Genomic DNA, 15375 nt, shown 5'->3' with positions numbered 1-15375 from the left:
CAAACTTAAAACATTATAGTGTTTAATGTGTTTAAAATTTCAACAAAACTTAATTTAAGTTGCATTTAAGAGTAAACTATCAAAATGGTCACTTTTGTTTATTTTAGTTGCATTTTGTTATTTATGTTTAAAATGTTACATTTTAGTAATTTACGTTATCATGTTATAATATTTTAGTCACTAAGCCATTAATTGTCCTTAACAGCGTAATGGTAAGCTAACGTGGCATGTTAAATCATAATTTCAAATAAAAATTTTAGGTTAAATTATATAATTGGTCCCTATATTTTTCGTTTTGAGTAATTTAGTTTTTTTACTTTTATGTTTTTTTAGCTTTCCTTTGTTTTCTTTATTTTTCATTCTCTTTTGCTTCTCCTTTTGTTTTTCTTCCTTCTTCATTTCATTTAACGTAGTTTTTCTATGTTTTCCAAATTGTAAAAACTTTTTCATGCTTATGAAAAAAGAAAAGGCGAAAGCTTAAACCAAAATAAAACTTACTTCGCATATTCTCACCTCACAATTACAAACCCTCATCATTCACCACCACTTCAAAGAACCAATTTGAATCTCTCAATAACTTAGTCCACAAACTCACCTCACTCGAAGACCTCGCCAGTCATGACTTATGGTAGTCCACCCTCAATAAAATTTCTTGAGCTCATTCGCTCAACCTCTTAACCAACCCCCGCGACCACTTTATTTATCTTACCTACAATATTTTTGAAATTATGTTATTTTACAGATTCTTTAAACGAGCTCTACACTTTCAATGACTGAAACAACCACCATACGAGACTTACCCTCAACTTTACCCAAACCAGTTTGGTTCCATGCTCCCTTTCTCTCTTCGGTTCATCCATGTTCGGCTTCCAATCAAGCTTGCTTAGGAATATCCAAGAAGGTCTAGATCAATTTTTATCGTTTGCTTAATTTTATTTGTCAGAAAATAAAAGAAAAGGAAATGAATAATTTACACGATTCTGTAAAAAATTAGAAACGAAGAAAATTTGTTTTGAATATAAAGATTTCAATTTATGTTTAGATTTGATCAATGATATGATTTTTATATTGATTAGTTAGATCCAATTTTAATTTCAAAATTAGGTTATATTCAAATCTCGATTTGATTAAGAATGATTGGTATTCGATTTTGAGTGAAATTCAATTTAGGAATAATGTGAAAGAAACAATGACTTGGTTTGTTTGGTGAGAAAATATTATATTTTGTAGTGAAAAATATGAGAAGAGAGAAAATAAAGGGAATTAGAAAATGAAAATAAAAAAGTATTAAATTGTTCAAAAAAATAAAAGTATAGAGACTAGTTTTAACAAATGAAAAACATAGAAAAAACTATATTAAAAGAAATGGATAAGGGAGGAAAATAGAGGGAGACACGGAAGAGAATGAAAAAAAAAAGAAAATTTAAAAGAACATAAAAGACAAAAATTAAATTACTCAAAATAAAAAAATATAGAGATTAATTATATAATTTAACCTAAAATTTTCTTTTGAAATGATGATTTAACATGACACCTTAGCTTGCCATTACATCATTAACGACAATTAATCGCTCAAGAATTAAAATATTATAACACAATAATATAAGTGACTCAAATATAAAATTTCAAATATAAGTGACTAAAATATAACACGAGACAAACAAAAATAACTATTTTAGTAAATTAACCTTTGTACTAAAAAACAAAAATATGTGAATATAATATACATGTTAAATGATTTTTACTAAAAACTTAGAAGTTCTAGAAGTTTAAATTTTGTTAGTTACAGACAATATTACAAAGTATGAAATCCCAAAATCACACGTACCCAATTTAATTAGGCTTTCTTTAGATTTAAATTACAATTGAGCTTAAATTAGTAAAATTCTAATTTAAATCTTAATGTAATTGTTGGGCTGCATATGATTGAAAATTACTCATTTTTTAAAACTCTTTGTCGCCTCTCATCACTGGAATTTAAGTTTAAAAAGAAAATTCTCTTGAACAGGATTTAAATTTTTTTTTAAAAAAAAAGTTATGGGTTTAGGGTTCCGAGAAGAAAAGATTTGCCATTGTTGTAATTGGTAAACTTTTCAACAGGTTGGTTACTGGTTACCCAAATTAACCAGCAGCAGGCAAGTATTCAAAGAAGAGAAGATGGCAGCAGCTTAAAAGAAAAAAAGAAGAAGAAAAGATTGGGACTGGGGAATGCAAAAAAACCAAGCACATGTTTTGGTACAGCTACAGCTACAACATAATCTCCCTATTGAAAATCCAACTAAACTTGACCCCATGAGGCCCAATCTTCTTAGCCCTGTCTTCAGCTCTCTCCTGCAACTTCCTAATCCTCGGCGCTAACCCACATACAAAATCCTGGGCTCTCCTACCTTCCCCCGTCAACCCCTCCATTTTCTCCAAACCCCACCGTTCTATCAACGCCTCCAATATATCTGCATAATCATCCGCCGTGTACACTCCCAACCGCTGCGCCACCGCCGAGAAGTGCTCAAACAGCCTTGGGTCTTCCCCGTCATACATCAAATGTGCAGGCATTGTTATCTTTTTCTTCATCATATCCGCGATCGCTAGCATTGCTCCCGTTGGGTCTACTTGGAGTAGCTTCTCAATGATCTTTGAGTAGGCTAGCTCATGCCGCTTCTCGTCTGCTGCGATGGTGCCGCAGATGCGTGCCAGGACTGGGTCCCCACCTTCCTTTGCTAACCGTGCCGTGTTGCCGTGGGACACGGACGTGGCTCGCTCCTGGAATGAAGTGTACACGAAACCCAAGTATGGGTTGTTTTCGGTTCCAGGATCCTGTCAAACCAAAACAAATGTATGGATGTCACATTCGTTACTTTTTCTCACTTACAATTCATCAAACATCTGTGCTTCTTGATTAGTAGCATTAGGGTATTTGAGTGCAAATTGTGGTGTTTTCAGATTCATTTCTTTATTGAAGATTAAATGGTGAATATCCTGAAATTGCAATGCAGTGTACCAATTAATTTGCATAATAACATTGCCAATACTCCAAGAATGATTCAGAACAGATGAATTTAATCTAAAACGTGTATGAAGATTGAAATTATTGAAAAAGAAACTCACCATGCCAGATCCAATCAGATACTGCACAGTCCTCTCGATCATAAGCATATCAACCCTCCCAGACAAATACAAGAAAGTCTTCAATAAATCCCCATGCCTGTTTTCCTCAGCAGTCCAAGCCCGAGTCCAAATTGCCCAGGGGCTGGAGCTAGCCCCAGTGTCATCCCTCACCCCATCAAGTGTATTGATCATGGTCTGGTACGTTGGCAAGGCTTCCTCCGTAATCATATCCCCCACCAACACCACGAAATACTCGTCCGGCAGATCCGCAGTGCGTTGTCTCAGGGCCTTCACTTGCTCGTTGAACTCTCCCAACGGCAATGCAGGGTCAGGTAAGAATGTCTGGGGTTGCCAACACTCTTTCACAGGTTTGAGCAGCGGTAACACATTTTGGGTAGCCCAGGTTTCTAGTGACTTGAAAATCTCTTGCTTTTCAGGTGGCATTGAGTGGGTTTTTTGAGGTTTTGGTGGAGCTGCCGCCACGGCAGAGATAGGGGAGAATCTGACGGTGGAGTTTGGTGGAGGGATGTGGCGGCAGTGGACACCTGGGATCCTCCAAGGCAGAGTTTTGGTAGAGACTAGGCTGTGTGTGAATTGCATGGTGGCAGTGTAGTTGAGTCAGTGTCTCAAGAATTTTTGCTACTATGGCTAGCAATACTGCAATATTATATATAGATCTGAAGAAAGAATATTTGACCCAGTCCTTTACTTTAATTGCAGTGGTGCCATTTAGGACTTCATTTTCATCAGTTTGTGAAAATGATTTTTCTTTTTTTAAAAAAAAAATGGTTTAGATTAAAGTAGATTTAGCAACTTTGTGGATTTTAGGGTATGTTTTGTTGCTTAAGGAATTCGTTTCAAATAAGAGTAGATGACCAAATTTTCATCATTCTGATTTACAATTATTTTGTTATAGGAACCATTAATTACTTGTGAGAAAAGATTATCTCTTTTTTTATTTTTTATTTACTTCAACAGAGAGAGAAAAGGGTATGATAGTAAACTAGGAAAAAGAAAGGAAAGAAAGGTGGGGAGGGTGGAGAAATTAAAAACAAGGGGTGTGCTGCAGTGGTTTTTTGTGGAGAAGGGGAGGGGATGCGTTAGTAAACGTAAAATATTTCTGTGGGTTGTAAATACCGAAGTTTGGAGAGTTTGGTGGGCTGTGTTTTTGAAAAAGCTAAAATTAATTGACAGCCGATGCCATTTGTCATTTATTTGTTTTTTTAAATACTAAAGCCAAATGCCGATCCAATCTCGATTTTAAAGTGCTCTGATTTTGTGGTCAAAACGTAACTCAGCTCTCTTTGCTTCTATTTTATTCTTTCATTTCCTCCTAAATCTCATACCACCAAATATATATAATATTATATTAAAGTGGATGAAAAAAGATTATTAAATTAAGGGCAAATTTTAAAATAGTCCCTTTTGTTTGCCTCATGTTTCATTTTAGTCACTTATGTTTGAAATGTTACATTTTAGTCACTTATATTATCGTGTTGTAACATTTTAGTCACTGAGCAATTAATTGTTGTCAACGGTGTAATGGTAAGCTAATGTGGCACGTTAAATCATCATTTCAAATGAAAATTTTAGGTTAAATTATACAATTGGTCTCTATATTTTTTTCATTTTGAGTAATTGAATTTTTTTCTTTTATATTCTTTTAAATTTTTTTTTTTTTCATTCTCTTCTGTGTCTTTTCCTCCCTTCTCCATTTCTTTTAATATAATTTTTCTATGTTTTTAATTTGTTAGAACTAGTCTCTATAATTTTATTTTTTGAATAATTTAAATTTATTATTATTATTATTATTATTTTCCTTTTCTTCTTCCCTTTATTTTCTCTCTTTTATATTCTTCACTACAAAAATATAATATTTTCCCACCAAATAAACCAAGTCATTGTTTCTTTCACATTATTCCTAGATTGAATTTCACTCAAAACTTAATACCAATTATTCTTAATCAAATCTCGATTTGAATATAACTTAATTTTGAAACTAAAATTGGATCTAACTAATCAATATAAAAAATCATATCATTAATCAAATCTAAACATAAATTGAATTCTTTATATTCAAAACAATTTTTCTTCATTTCCAAATTTTTACAGAATTGTGTAGATTATTCATTACTTTTTTTGACGAATAAAATTAAGCAAATGATAAAATTGATCTAAACCTTCTTGGATATTCCCAAGCAAGCGTAATTGGAAGTCGAGCATGGATGAACCAAAGAGAAAAAGGGAGCATGGAACCAAATTGGTTTGGGTAAAGTTGAGGGTAAGTCTTGTATGGTGGTTGTTTCAATCATTGAAAGTGTAGAGCTTGTTTAAAGAATTCGTGAAACAACGTAATTTCAAAAATGTTGTAGGTAAGATAGATAAGGTGGTCGTGGGGGTTGATTAAGAGGTTGAGGGAACGGGCTCAATAAATTTTGTTGAGAGTGGATTGCCATAAGTCACAACTGGCAAGGTCTTTGATTGAGCTGAGCTTGTGGACTAGGTCAATGAGAGATTCAAATTGGTTCGTAGAAGTGGTGAAGAATGACGAGGGTTTGTAATTGTGGGGTGAGAATATGCGAAACAAGTTTTGTTTTGGTTTAAACTTTCTCCCTTTCTTTTTTCATAAACATAAAAAAAGTTTTAATAAATGGAAAATATAGAAAAACTATGTTAAAAGAAATGAAGAAGGAAAACAAAGGGAGAAGCAAAAGAGAATGGAAAATAAAGAAAAAAAAGTTAAAAGAACATAAAGAAAAAAAAATTAAATTACTCAAAATGAAAAATATGGGGACCAGTTGTATAATTTAACCTAAAAAATTTGTTTGAAATGATGATTTAACTTGTCACATCAGCTTACCGTTACACTGTTAATGACAATTAACAACTCAATAATATTATAACATTTCAAACATAAGTGACTAAAACATAACATGAGGTAAACAAAAGTGATCATTTTGATAGTTTACCCAAATACAAATTCAAATTACGGAATTACAAAAATACATATGTTTTTGTTGGAAAATATGGACATCACATATATTATAAGGGTATTTACATGTTATTATTTACTATTATGATAAGTTAGCCTAAATTAAAAGTGATCTAATTTGGTTAAAATTTTATTGGGCTTTAATTATTAAATAAAGTATGGGTCAAATATGTGTAGATACTCTAGTAATTGAATTCTAATCAAATTCTGATTAATGATGGGCTAATTATAATTTGATTAGAACTAATATACCAAGGTTATAAATATGAGGGTTATGGTTCTCAAATTATACACAAGATATCTTTTCTAATATCCCATCATTAGGAAAGAGAGAGCAGATATTCTCTGAATTTCTTGTGTGCTAATTTGGAAGATCAAATTCCCAAAATCCGGTAAAACTTCAAGAAATTCATGGATTTAGGTACGCTTCCACATCTAGTTTTGTTCTTGATTTGTTCTTGATTTATTCTTGATGATTTGACATGATAGATCCTGATTTATTAAGTTTTATTTCAGATTTATTTTACAAATCTAACAAGTGGCATAACTTTAAACGATTGATTCATAAAATTTTATGAGTATTATATTTTGGATATATATTGGTCTTTGAAGGCTTACATTAAAGTATATTTTTTTGAATTTATAAATTTTTTTAAGATTTTCCTTTTCTTTTATTTATTTTTTCCTTCGATGGATTAAAAAAAGTTAATAATAAATAGGCATAACTTAATTCATATATATATATATATATTGATAATATACATATATAACAAATGCATGTTGTTTAGGAAATTTATATAAATATATATAATTATCTTTTAATTTGATTGAAAGATGAAATTAAGGTAAATATTTTGAAACAAATAAATTGATTTGAACTTTTAATTAAGGATATCTAATATTTTAAATAAATTAGTTGAAACAAAATGCAGCCAAAGTGACTTCTTTTGTGTAGATTAGTTTATTTGAAATATTAAAATGATTATATATTTTATGATTCATGCGTTTATTAATTGACCCAAAGGTAAGTGAATATTTGGCAGAATTTCAACAACATCTGTGGTAATAAATGTGTGACAATTATAAGGAATTTTATGTGAGCAATAAGTTAGTCCAAAGGTTAATTCATTGTTTGACATAATTTATTGTCAATGTTTGATTGCTACAACAAGAGTACCGCTTACTGTTAATATTACTGTCCAAAGACTTGATACTAATGTTGTGTTTGGTATCTTGAGATGGGATTAGCCATTATCTTGAATTTATTGTTTACTTATGAATATTGATTTAAACTTGTTTTTATTCTATATTCAGTTAATTCATCTTCTGCTGCCACAATATTTGCTAATATAAATTCTATAGCCATGCTTAATGGGACTAATTTTAAGGAATAGAAAAGGCACTTACTTATAGTGCTTGGCTATATGGACATAAACCTTGCACTAAGTGAAGAACAACCTGCACCTCTCACTGCGGAAAGCACCCCTAATGTTAAGAGGGATTTTGAGAGGTGGGATCGTTCAAATCGCATGAGTTTAATGATCATGAAACACAGCATTCCAGAAGCCTTTAGGGGTACAAAATCTGAAAAGATTACTCAGGCCAAGAGTTTCCTTGATGAAGTTGAGAAACGTTTTGCTAAAAATGATAAGGTTGAGATGATATCACTTCTGACTTCTTTGATGTTTATGAAGTATAAGGGTCAAGGAAACGTAAGGGAGTACATTATGGAGATGTCCATACTGCTTCAAGACTTAAGGCACTTAAGATCAAGCTTTCTGAAGAATTACTTGTTATTATGGTTTTGGTATCATTTCCTGCATAATTTAACCAATTTAAAATTAGTTATAACTGTCAAAAGGAGAAATGGATTCTAAATGAGCTCATTTCTCATTGTGTGCAAGAGGAAGAAAAGTTGAAGTGTGATAAGTCTGAAAATGCTTATTTGGCCAATGCCTCTAAAGACAATGGCAAGAAAAGAAAATATCATAATGAAGCTGCTAAAGGTCCAGCTTAAAAGAAACAACAACAAGCTACAGAGAGTTGTTTCTTTTGTAACAAGATTGGACACGTAAAGAAAGATTGTACCAAATATCATGCTTGGCGAGTAAAGAAAGATATAATTCTTAATTTGGTCTGTTCTGAGATTAATTTAGCTTCAATACCTAGAAACACTTGGTGGATAGATTCTGGTGCTACTACTCACATAATTGTTTCTATACAGGGTTGCCTGAGTTACCGAAAGCCAAGTGATGGTGAAAGACACATCTTTGTAGGCAATGGAAAATCGGTAGAAGTGGAAGTGATTGGGCATTTTAGGTTGTTATTAGGAACTGATTTTTATTTGGATTTAAAAGACACTTTTGTTGTAATGTCATTTAGATGGAATTTAGTTTCTGTTTCTTCGTTGGACAAATTTGGATATTATTGTTCATTCGGAAACAATCAATTTAATTTGTCTTTAAATTCAAATGTTATTGGAACTGGTTATTTAAATACCTATGACAACCTTTATTTACTAGAAACAGTTGCATCCTATAATGAAACCTTGCATGTGGAATCACATGGTATTAAACACAAATTAAATAAGGAAAATTCAGCATCATTATGTGTGACAGCCCTAATTTGACCCTAATTGAAAAGTGGTTTCGGGACCACATAACCGAGTCACAAAAATAATTAAATGTTATATTATATGTCTATTATATGTGAAATTGCATGTGTGAAAATTTCATGCTTTGATTTTGTCATTTGGATGTGGAATTGTTAAAAAGGACTTGTGTGATAAAACTTAAAAATGTGATAGGTAGAATTTAGAGGGCCGAATAATGCATGGTATATTACAAGGAGGACTTGCATGTCAAATGGACCACTATTAAATTAGTGGACGGCAATGATGATAGATGATAAGTAATATATGTATTTTGTGTTATTAAAATAATAACTTAATGGATATTATACGCATTCCATATTAATATTATAATATTTAATGATTTTATAAGAGGAAATATATTAATTAATAAAAGTAAATAGGTGATGAAAACAAAGTTTTCATCCATTCTTTCTTTCATTTGCCGAAATTTAAAGAACAAGGTAAAACAAAAGGCTCTTTGATATTCGGCCTTGGTGAATCTAATTGGAGGTATGTTTGATTTTATTTCTTGATAATTTATGTGAAATTGAGTTAATTGCTAAGCTCCTTTCATAGCCCATGACTCAATTTTTGTTATTGGTTTGAAGTGATGCATTCGGTTATGGGTTGTTTGAGTGTCTTTGAAGGTGTTTGATGTTTTTGGTATTAAATGTGATGATAGATGAGTTGAGCTTGATGAATAAGGATAGTTGTGGTTAGATAGAAAATGGTAATTGGCTATTAGAGTATAATGCAAGATTTGTACATGGTAGTTTAAAATAAGGCTTGATTGGGAGATATAATTGCCGAATGATCAAATAGTTAATGAATTGAATAAGTGTTTAAAATGTTATTCGGGTATTGGTGTTAAGTTGTAAAAATTCTTGTTAATTGTTGGAAGTATGTGTTTATTTGTTAAATTAGCTTATTCCATGGTCGAATGTAATATTTGGTCAAGGAATGGTTTAATTGAATAAATAAAAGATGAGAGCATTTGGTCATGGTGTTATGTGCTAGCATGATATGTATGTATGATTTAGGTGAAAAATGATAATCGGTTATTGTGTTAAAGTAAGTAGATTTTGTTAAACTTTAAAAAAAATGTTTAAATGATAATTTTGTTTGAATAATTACCGAATGACATTTTGGTGAATGAAATGAGTGATTGTTTGCAAAGTGAGATTATTGAAAGTTTGAATTAGATGATTATAGTAATCGGCTAATGTGTTTATGTGGGATATAGATGCCAAATATGGACTTAAGAAATTAATTGGAAAATTTGTTGTTTATTTAGGTGATAGAAAGTATGAAATGGTCTTATGTGATACGTGTATATAAGTAGATGGAAATGAAGTGTCGTATATTTTTGTGTATGGGATTAATTGCACTTTGATTATAATGTGCATGATTATTACTATGTTTAATATGTGTGAAATCCGAATATACTCATGATACAATGCTGGACTAGTTGATCAATATGTGTTAAGGGAACGTGAATAAATATCTATTTGATGAGCTATATATATTCGGCTATATGGTTAAGATATGTATATGAAATTATGATAAGCCATATGAGTTTTGTGTTTGTGTATGTGAGCTAGGTATACAATGAATATTCAGCTATGAAGGTTAAAGGTTTAGTCATAGGAATTTTGGCGATATACATATTCGGTCATTAGAGTTATATGTACTTTGGCTATGTGGGTTATGTGTTAAGGTAAGTTACTTATTTGATATGTGTATTCAGTCATAAAGGTGTACATGAGGAAATGTTAAATTAATTGTATTAAATTGCTTAATGTGATTAAAAATGTGTATGACCATTTTGTATTTGAGCTAAAAGTGGCTATATGATCTATTAAATTTCTTGTCATATTAGGCTATAAGCTAGCATGATGGGACTTTAATAAGTTAAATTTGTTTGCATTAGCTCAAGAGCATAGAGAACCAAGGTTGGACAGGGGAAAAGAGAAAGTAGTTGAATAGCCGATCCGAGACTGTTCGAAAATATTCGAGGTAAGTTTTAAGTAGTTAAACATAAATAATATTCGATAATGACATGACATATTATGAGAATTAAGTATTACTTGTAATGTATGTATATGGCCGAATGGCAAATATAATATGGAAGTAAAATGTGATATGCTTTTATGATCAAATGATAAGTGTTAGATGAATATGAGTGAGATGTTATGTGTAAACTATCAAATGATAAGTGTGAATGATGAAATGAAATAAAAGTGAATAAAATGTAGGATGATATATTCGAATGATGCTAGTACCTAATTTGGTGTGATTGTGTTATATGAAACTTGTTGATTTGAATATTGTACGGTACTATTCGGGCCTTTGAGCTTAGCAGGCTATGATGCCGGTGAGATACTATTCGGGCCTTTGAGCCTAGTAGGCTATAATGCCGATGAAATGATATCGGGCTTCTAGCCTAGCAGGTGAAATGCTGGTGGATGAATTCGGGTTTAAAACCTAGCAGGCTAAATGCTGGTGATTTGATAAAAGTCTAAGACTAAAATACCTCGTGTTAGAACGACAAATGAATACATTCAATACGTTAAGTTGGCTAGGTACGTATTATGTACTTATATGTGAGTTTGATTTGAATTGAATCATAAGTGTATAATGTGATACATATGTGAATAATTGTTATAACTATATCTATGATCATGATACATTCAATCAAAGTGTAAAAGTATGTGAAAGTATTTGATTTATTTATGTTATATGAATTCAGATTAAGTGAAATAAGAATGCTAAATGTGCATTATGTGCTTGTGTATATTCGGCCAAATGGCAATATACCTAGAAAATGGCCTCTTGAGAAATTGAATGATCGAAGTATAATTGAGTTTATTATGTGTTTGCATTGCTTAAAACTTACTAAGCTTATGAAAGCTTACTCCGTTTGTTACGTTTCTCTGTTTTATAGATTGTTGACTCCAGTCACCTGCTCGGAGGGATCGTCAGCAACTCGTCACACTATCTATCATTTTGGTACTACTATGTTTTGGAGCTAGTATGGCATGTATAGAATAGACTTAAGTGAATGATATTTTGAGATGTTGTTGTATATAAGCCATGTGAATATGGAAACTTTTGAATGTCAGTATAAGTTTGAATTTCGATATTTGATTGTGTTTGGCTATGCATATAATTGCTAATGAACTTATGTAAGTGTGAATGTACAAATGTAGTGTTTTGGATTGGTAACTCTTCATAACCCACTCCAGCGATGGATACGGGTTATAGGGGTGTTACATTATGACATAGGTGCTTGGGTCATATCTCAAAAGTTAGAATTGAACGCCTTGTGTCCAATGGTATTTTAGAGTCCCTTGACTTCACAGACTTTGATGTCTGCGTCGATTGCATTAAGGGAAAACAGACCAAAACCAAGAGATTGGGTGCCAAAAGATCTTCAGTCGCTTAGAATTAATTCATACAGATATTTGTGGGGACATTCCCTATGGCGTCCTGGAATGGTCAACAATATTTCATAACATTCATAGATGATTACTCACGTTATGGGTACCTATATCTTATTCATGAGAAATCTCAGTCTTTAGACGTCTTCAAAGCTAAGAAAGTTGAAGTTGAGAATCAACTCAACAAAAGGATTAAAAACAACAGATCTGATCGTGGTGGTGAGTACTATGGTAGATATGATGGCTCAGGTGAACAATGTCCAAGACCATTTGCGAAATTCCTAGAGGAATGCGGTATTGTCCCACAGTACACCATGCCATGATCACCTAGTATAAATGGTGTAGCTGAAAGACAAAACATAACTCTTAAGGATATGGTAAAGGAGCATGATTGCTCATTCTACCTTACCTGAGTCCCTCTAGGAAGAAGCATTAAAGACAACAACTTATATTTTGAATAGAGTACCCAATAAAGTAGTTGCAAAAACACCTTATGAGCTTTGAACAGGTCAAAAGCCTAGTTTAAAGCACTTTCACATTTGGGGATGTCCAACTAAGGTTAGACCTTATAGGCCACATGAAAAGAAATTGGACTCCAAAATAGTAAGTAGCTACTTTATTGGTTATTCTGAGTGATCTAGGGGCTATAAATTTTATGATCCCATAATAAGGAATTTTTTTGAGATATGAACTGTAACATTTTTTTAGGATTTTGAGTTTAGAGGGAGAAATAAGGTTAGAGACATTGCTTTTGAGGGGGAATTGGATTCTAGCTCAGTTCCTACTATCACTTTTGACGATGTTCAAGTTCTTACACCTATCATTGATCAAAAATTGAATCCAGAACCTTTACAAGACAATGTTGAACAACTCCCCATTCAAAATGAGATAATTGTTCCAGAAGAATAAACTCAACAACCTCAAGAACAAGTGTCATTAAGGAGGTCCATAAGAGAAAGGATAAATTCTATTCTAGATGATTATATTGTATTTCTCCAAAAACATGAAGATGATAATGGAATGATGGAAGATGATCCAATCAACTTTCATCAGGCCATGAAAAATTCTAATTCTCAAAAGTGGATTGATGCCATGAAAGATGAGTATAAATCTATGCAAGACAATAAAGTTTGGGAACGTGTCCCATTACGTGAAGGTGAAAAACCAATTGGTTGTAAATGGATATTTAAAACCAAGAGGGATGCAAATGGTAATGTGGAGAGGTATAAGGTTGGTCTTGTAGCTAAAGGATATACTCAGAAAGAAGGTATTGATTACAGAGACTTTCTCTCTAGTTTCATCAAAAAACTCTTTCAGGATAATCATGGCACTTGTTGCTCATTTTGATCTTGTGTTACATCAGATGGATGTTAAGACTGTGTTTATGTAACAGGCCAATTTTGGGGCTAGTCGAAAAAGTGGTTTCGAAACCACTAACCCGAGGTCAAGGAAATTATTGTAAATATTATTTTATGTATTGTAGAAAAATTAGATAAGTGCATGAAAATTTTGGTGAATTAATTTTAGTGATTGCTTGCTTAATTACGAAAAGGACTAAATCGTATAAAGTGCAAAAGTCCTATTTTGTTAGATAAGGGTGTCAATTAGCTAAAGAACCTAAATTGGGGCCTTTAAAGAGCAATTACACCCCCAATGCTTAGGCTAACCGACCATAGGAGACAAAAGAAAAAGAAATCATCAAAATTAGGTGGGTTGGTGACCAATTTTGACAAGAATAAGAATAAAATAACTCTTCTTCTTCATCACCGAAAAATGCAACCATTAGAGGGTTTTTGAGCTTCCAAATTTTTAGCCACTTAGTCTCTCTACAAGTAAAGGATTTTAATGAGTTTTCTTAACGATTTTTACATTTTTGAGACCCATGTGTCATGAACTTTCTAATGAGGGGACTATATTTTACAAAATGGTTGAAAGTCTAGGGTTTTTCCATGAAGCATTTGGGTTGTTTTCTGAATTTTTGTGGAAGAATATGAGTCTTAGATGAGTAATAAATAACTTTTGTGAAGGGATTTCTCATAAAAACCCTAATAGGGACTATTTTGCATAAGTTGTAAAATAGATTATAAATGTGTGAAATAGAGGAAATTTTGGATTGCTATAAGAGTAAAAAGGGTTCGGCTAGGCTTATAATAGGGAGAAATTTGATAAAAATTGACTTTCGAGCATAGGGGTAAAATGGTCATTTTGTGAAAGCCTAAGGGCAAAATAGTCATTTTGCCCAATTATGAAATTTGGAGCGTCTAAATTGATGTGCTGAGGTAATAAATGAATTTTATTAATTTAGATTAGGAGAAACGTGATTCGGGTCTTGATCGGGGTAAGAACAAAGTTTACGAGGATTAAGCTCATCTTCATCATTTTGTATCGAGGTAAGTACATATGTGAATATTGTGTTATTAAAGCTTACTTTGGGATATTTTGATAATATACATGTGTAATTGACTCATTGTTGTTATGTATCTAAATTCTATTTGTTGCCATGAATGTATAAATGACATGTTATGTGAGTAAAGTACATTGTGAGTAAGTACGATGCTATTCGATTAGTTATGAAACCCCGTTGGACCTTAGACATAACATAGGATACTGTAACACCCCTTATCCGATACCGTCGCTGGAGTCGAGCTCGAGGCATTACCTGACATAACTTACTAATTCGGGGCATAAAATTTTCTTTTAAAATTAATTTATTTACATTCATCAAATATGTCCCTAAAAAGGGCCCTCGAGACCCTAAAACATGCAACTGAAACGGTTTGGGACCAAACCGGGAACATTAAAAATTTTCCGAATACTTAGACAAATCAAAACAATTTATTTCATTATTCCTTATAAAACTGCCCACCTGCATCATAGTCACTAAATAAATCATAACTCGAGTCACAAAACTCAAAATTTAAATTCGTGAATTTTCCCTGAAACTAGACTCATATATATTCTTACTAATTTTTTTCCAGAATTTTTGGTTTAGCCAATTAGTACAGTTTATTAGTTAAAGTTTCCCCTGTTGCACTGTTCAACTACTCTGACCTCTCCTCACTACAAATCAATTTTCTCCCTGTACAGAATTCAAATAACCATTCTGTTTGTTTCTCTTGAAAGTAGATTCACCAAGGAATATAGAAATATAAAATATAACTCTTAATTATTTTTTACAATTATTAGTGAATTTATAAAGTTAGAAT

General features: G+C 32.0%; 2 protein-coding genes across 2 annotated transcripts; one reads left to right on the top strand and one right to left on the bottom strand.

The window, feature by feature from the left end:
* Positions 1-2049: 2049 nt before the first annotated feature.
* Positions 2050-3836, bottom strand: LOC108462342 (stearoyl-[acyl-carrier-protein] 9-desaturase 6, chloroplastic-like). Its single transcript, XM_017762307.2, has 2 exons — positions 3106-3836; positions 2050-2814 (listed from the first exon to the last, which is right to left on the bottom strand). The coding sequence occupies exons 1-2, from the start codon at positions 3703-3705 to the stop codon at positions 2248-2250; spliced, it is 1167 nt and encodes a 388-aa protein (XP_017617796.2). The 5' UTR covers positions 3706-3836; the 3' UTR covers positions 2050-2247.
* Positions 3837-7521: 3685 nt separating this feature from the next.
* On the top strand, positions 7522-8114 carry LOC108466415 (uncharacterized). Its single transcript, XM_017766738.1, has 2 exons — positions 7522-7856; positions 7943-8114. The coding sequence occupies exons 1-2, from the start codon at positions 7522-7524 to the stop codon at positions 8112-8114; spliced, it is 507 nt and encodes a 168-aa protein (XP_017622227.1).
* The last annotated feature ends 7261 nt before the right edge of the window (positions 8115-15375 follow it).

This window comes from Gossypium arboreum, chromosome 2 (assembly GCF_025698485.1).
Source record: "Gossypium arboreum isolate Shixiya-1 chromosome 2, ASM2569848v2, whole genome shotgun sequence".
Lineage (NCBI taxonomy): Eukaryota > Viridiplantae > Streptophyta > Magnoliopsida > Malvales > Malvaceae > Gossypium > Gossypium arboreum.
Note: the sequence above shows the minus strand (reverse complement) of the source record. Positions and strands in the feature narration are given on the sequence as shown.

Coding starts and splice junctions, on each gene's coding strand:
- LOC108466415 (XM_017766738.1), top strand. CDS start 7,522: ATGGACATAAACCTTGCACTAAGTGAAGAACAACCTGCACCTCTCACT. Junction 7,857..7,942: donor ATACTGCTTCAAGACTTAAG/GCACTTAAGATC, acceptor ATTTAAAATTAG/TTATAACTGTCAAAAGGAGA.
- LOC108462342 (XM_017762307.2), bottom strand. CDS start 3,705: ATGCAATTCACACACAGCCTAGTCTCTACCAAAACTCTGCCTTGGAGG. Junction 2,815..3,105: donor ATCTGATTGGATCTGGCATG/GTGAGTTTCTTT, acceptor TTGGTTTGACAG/GATCCTGGAACCGAAAACAA.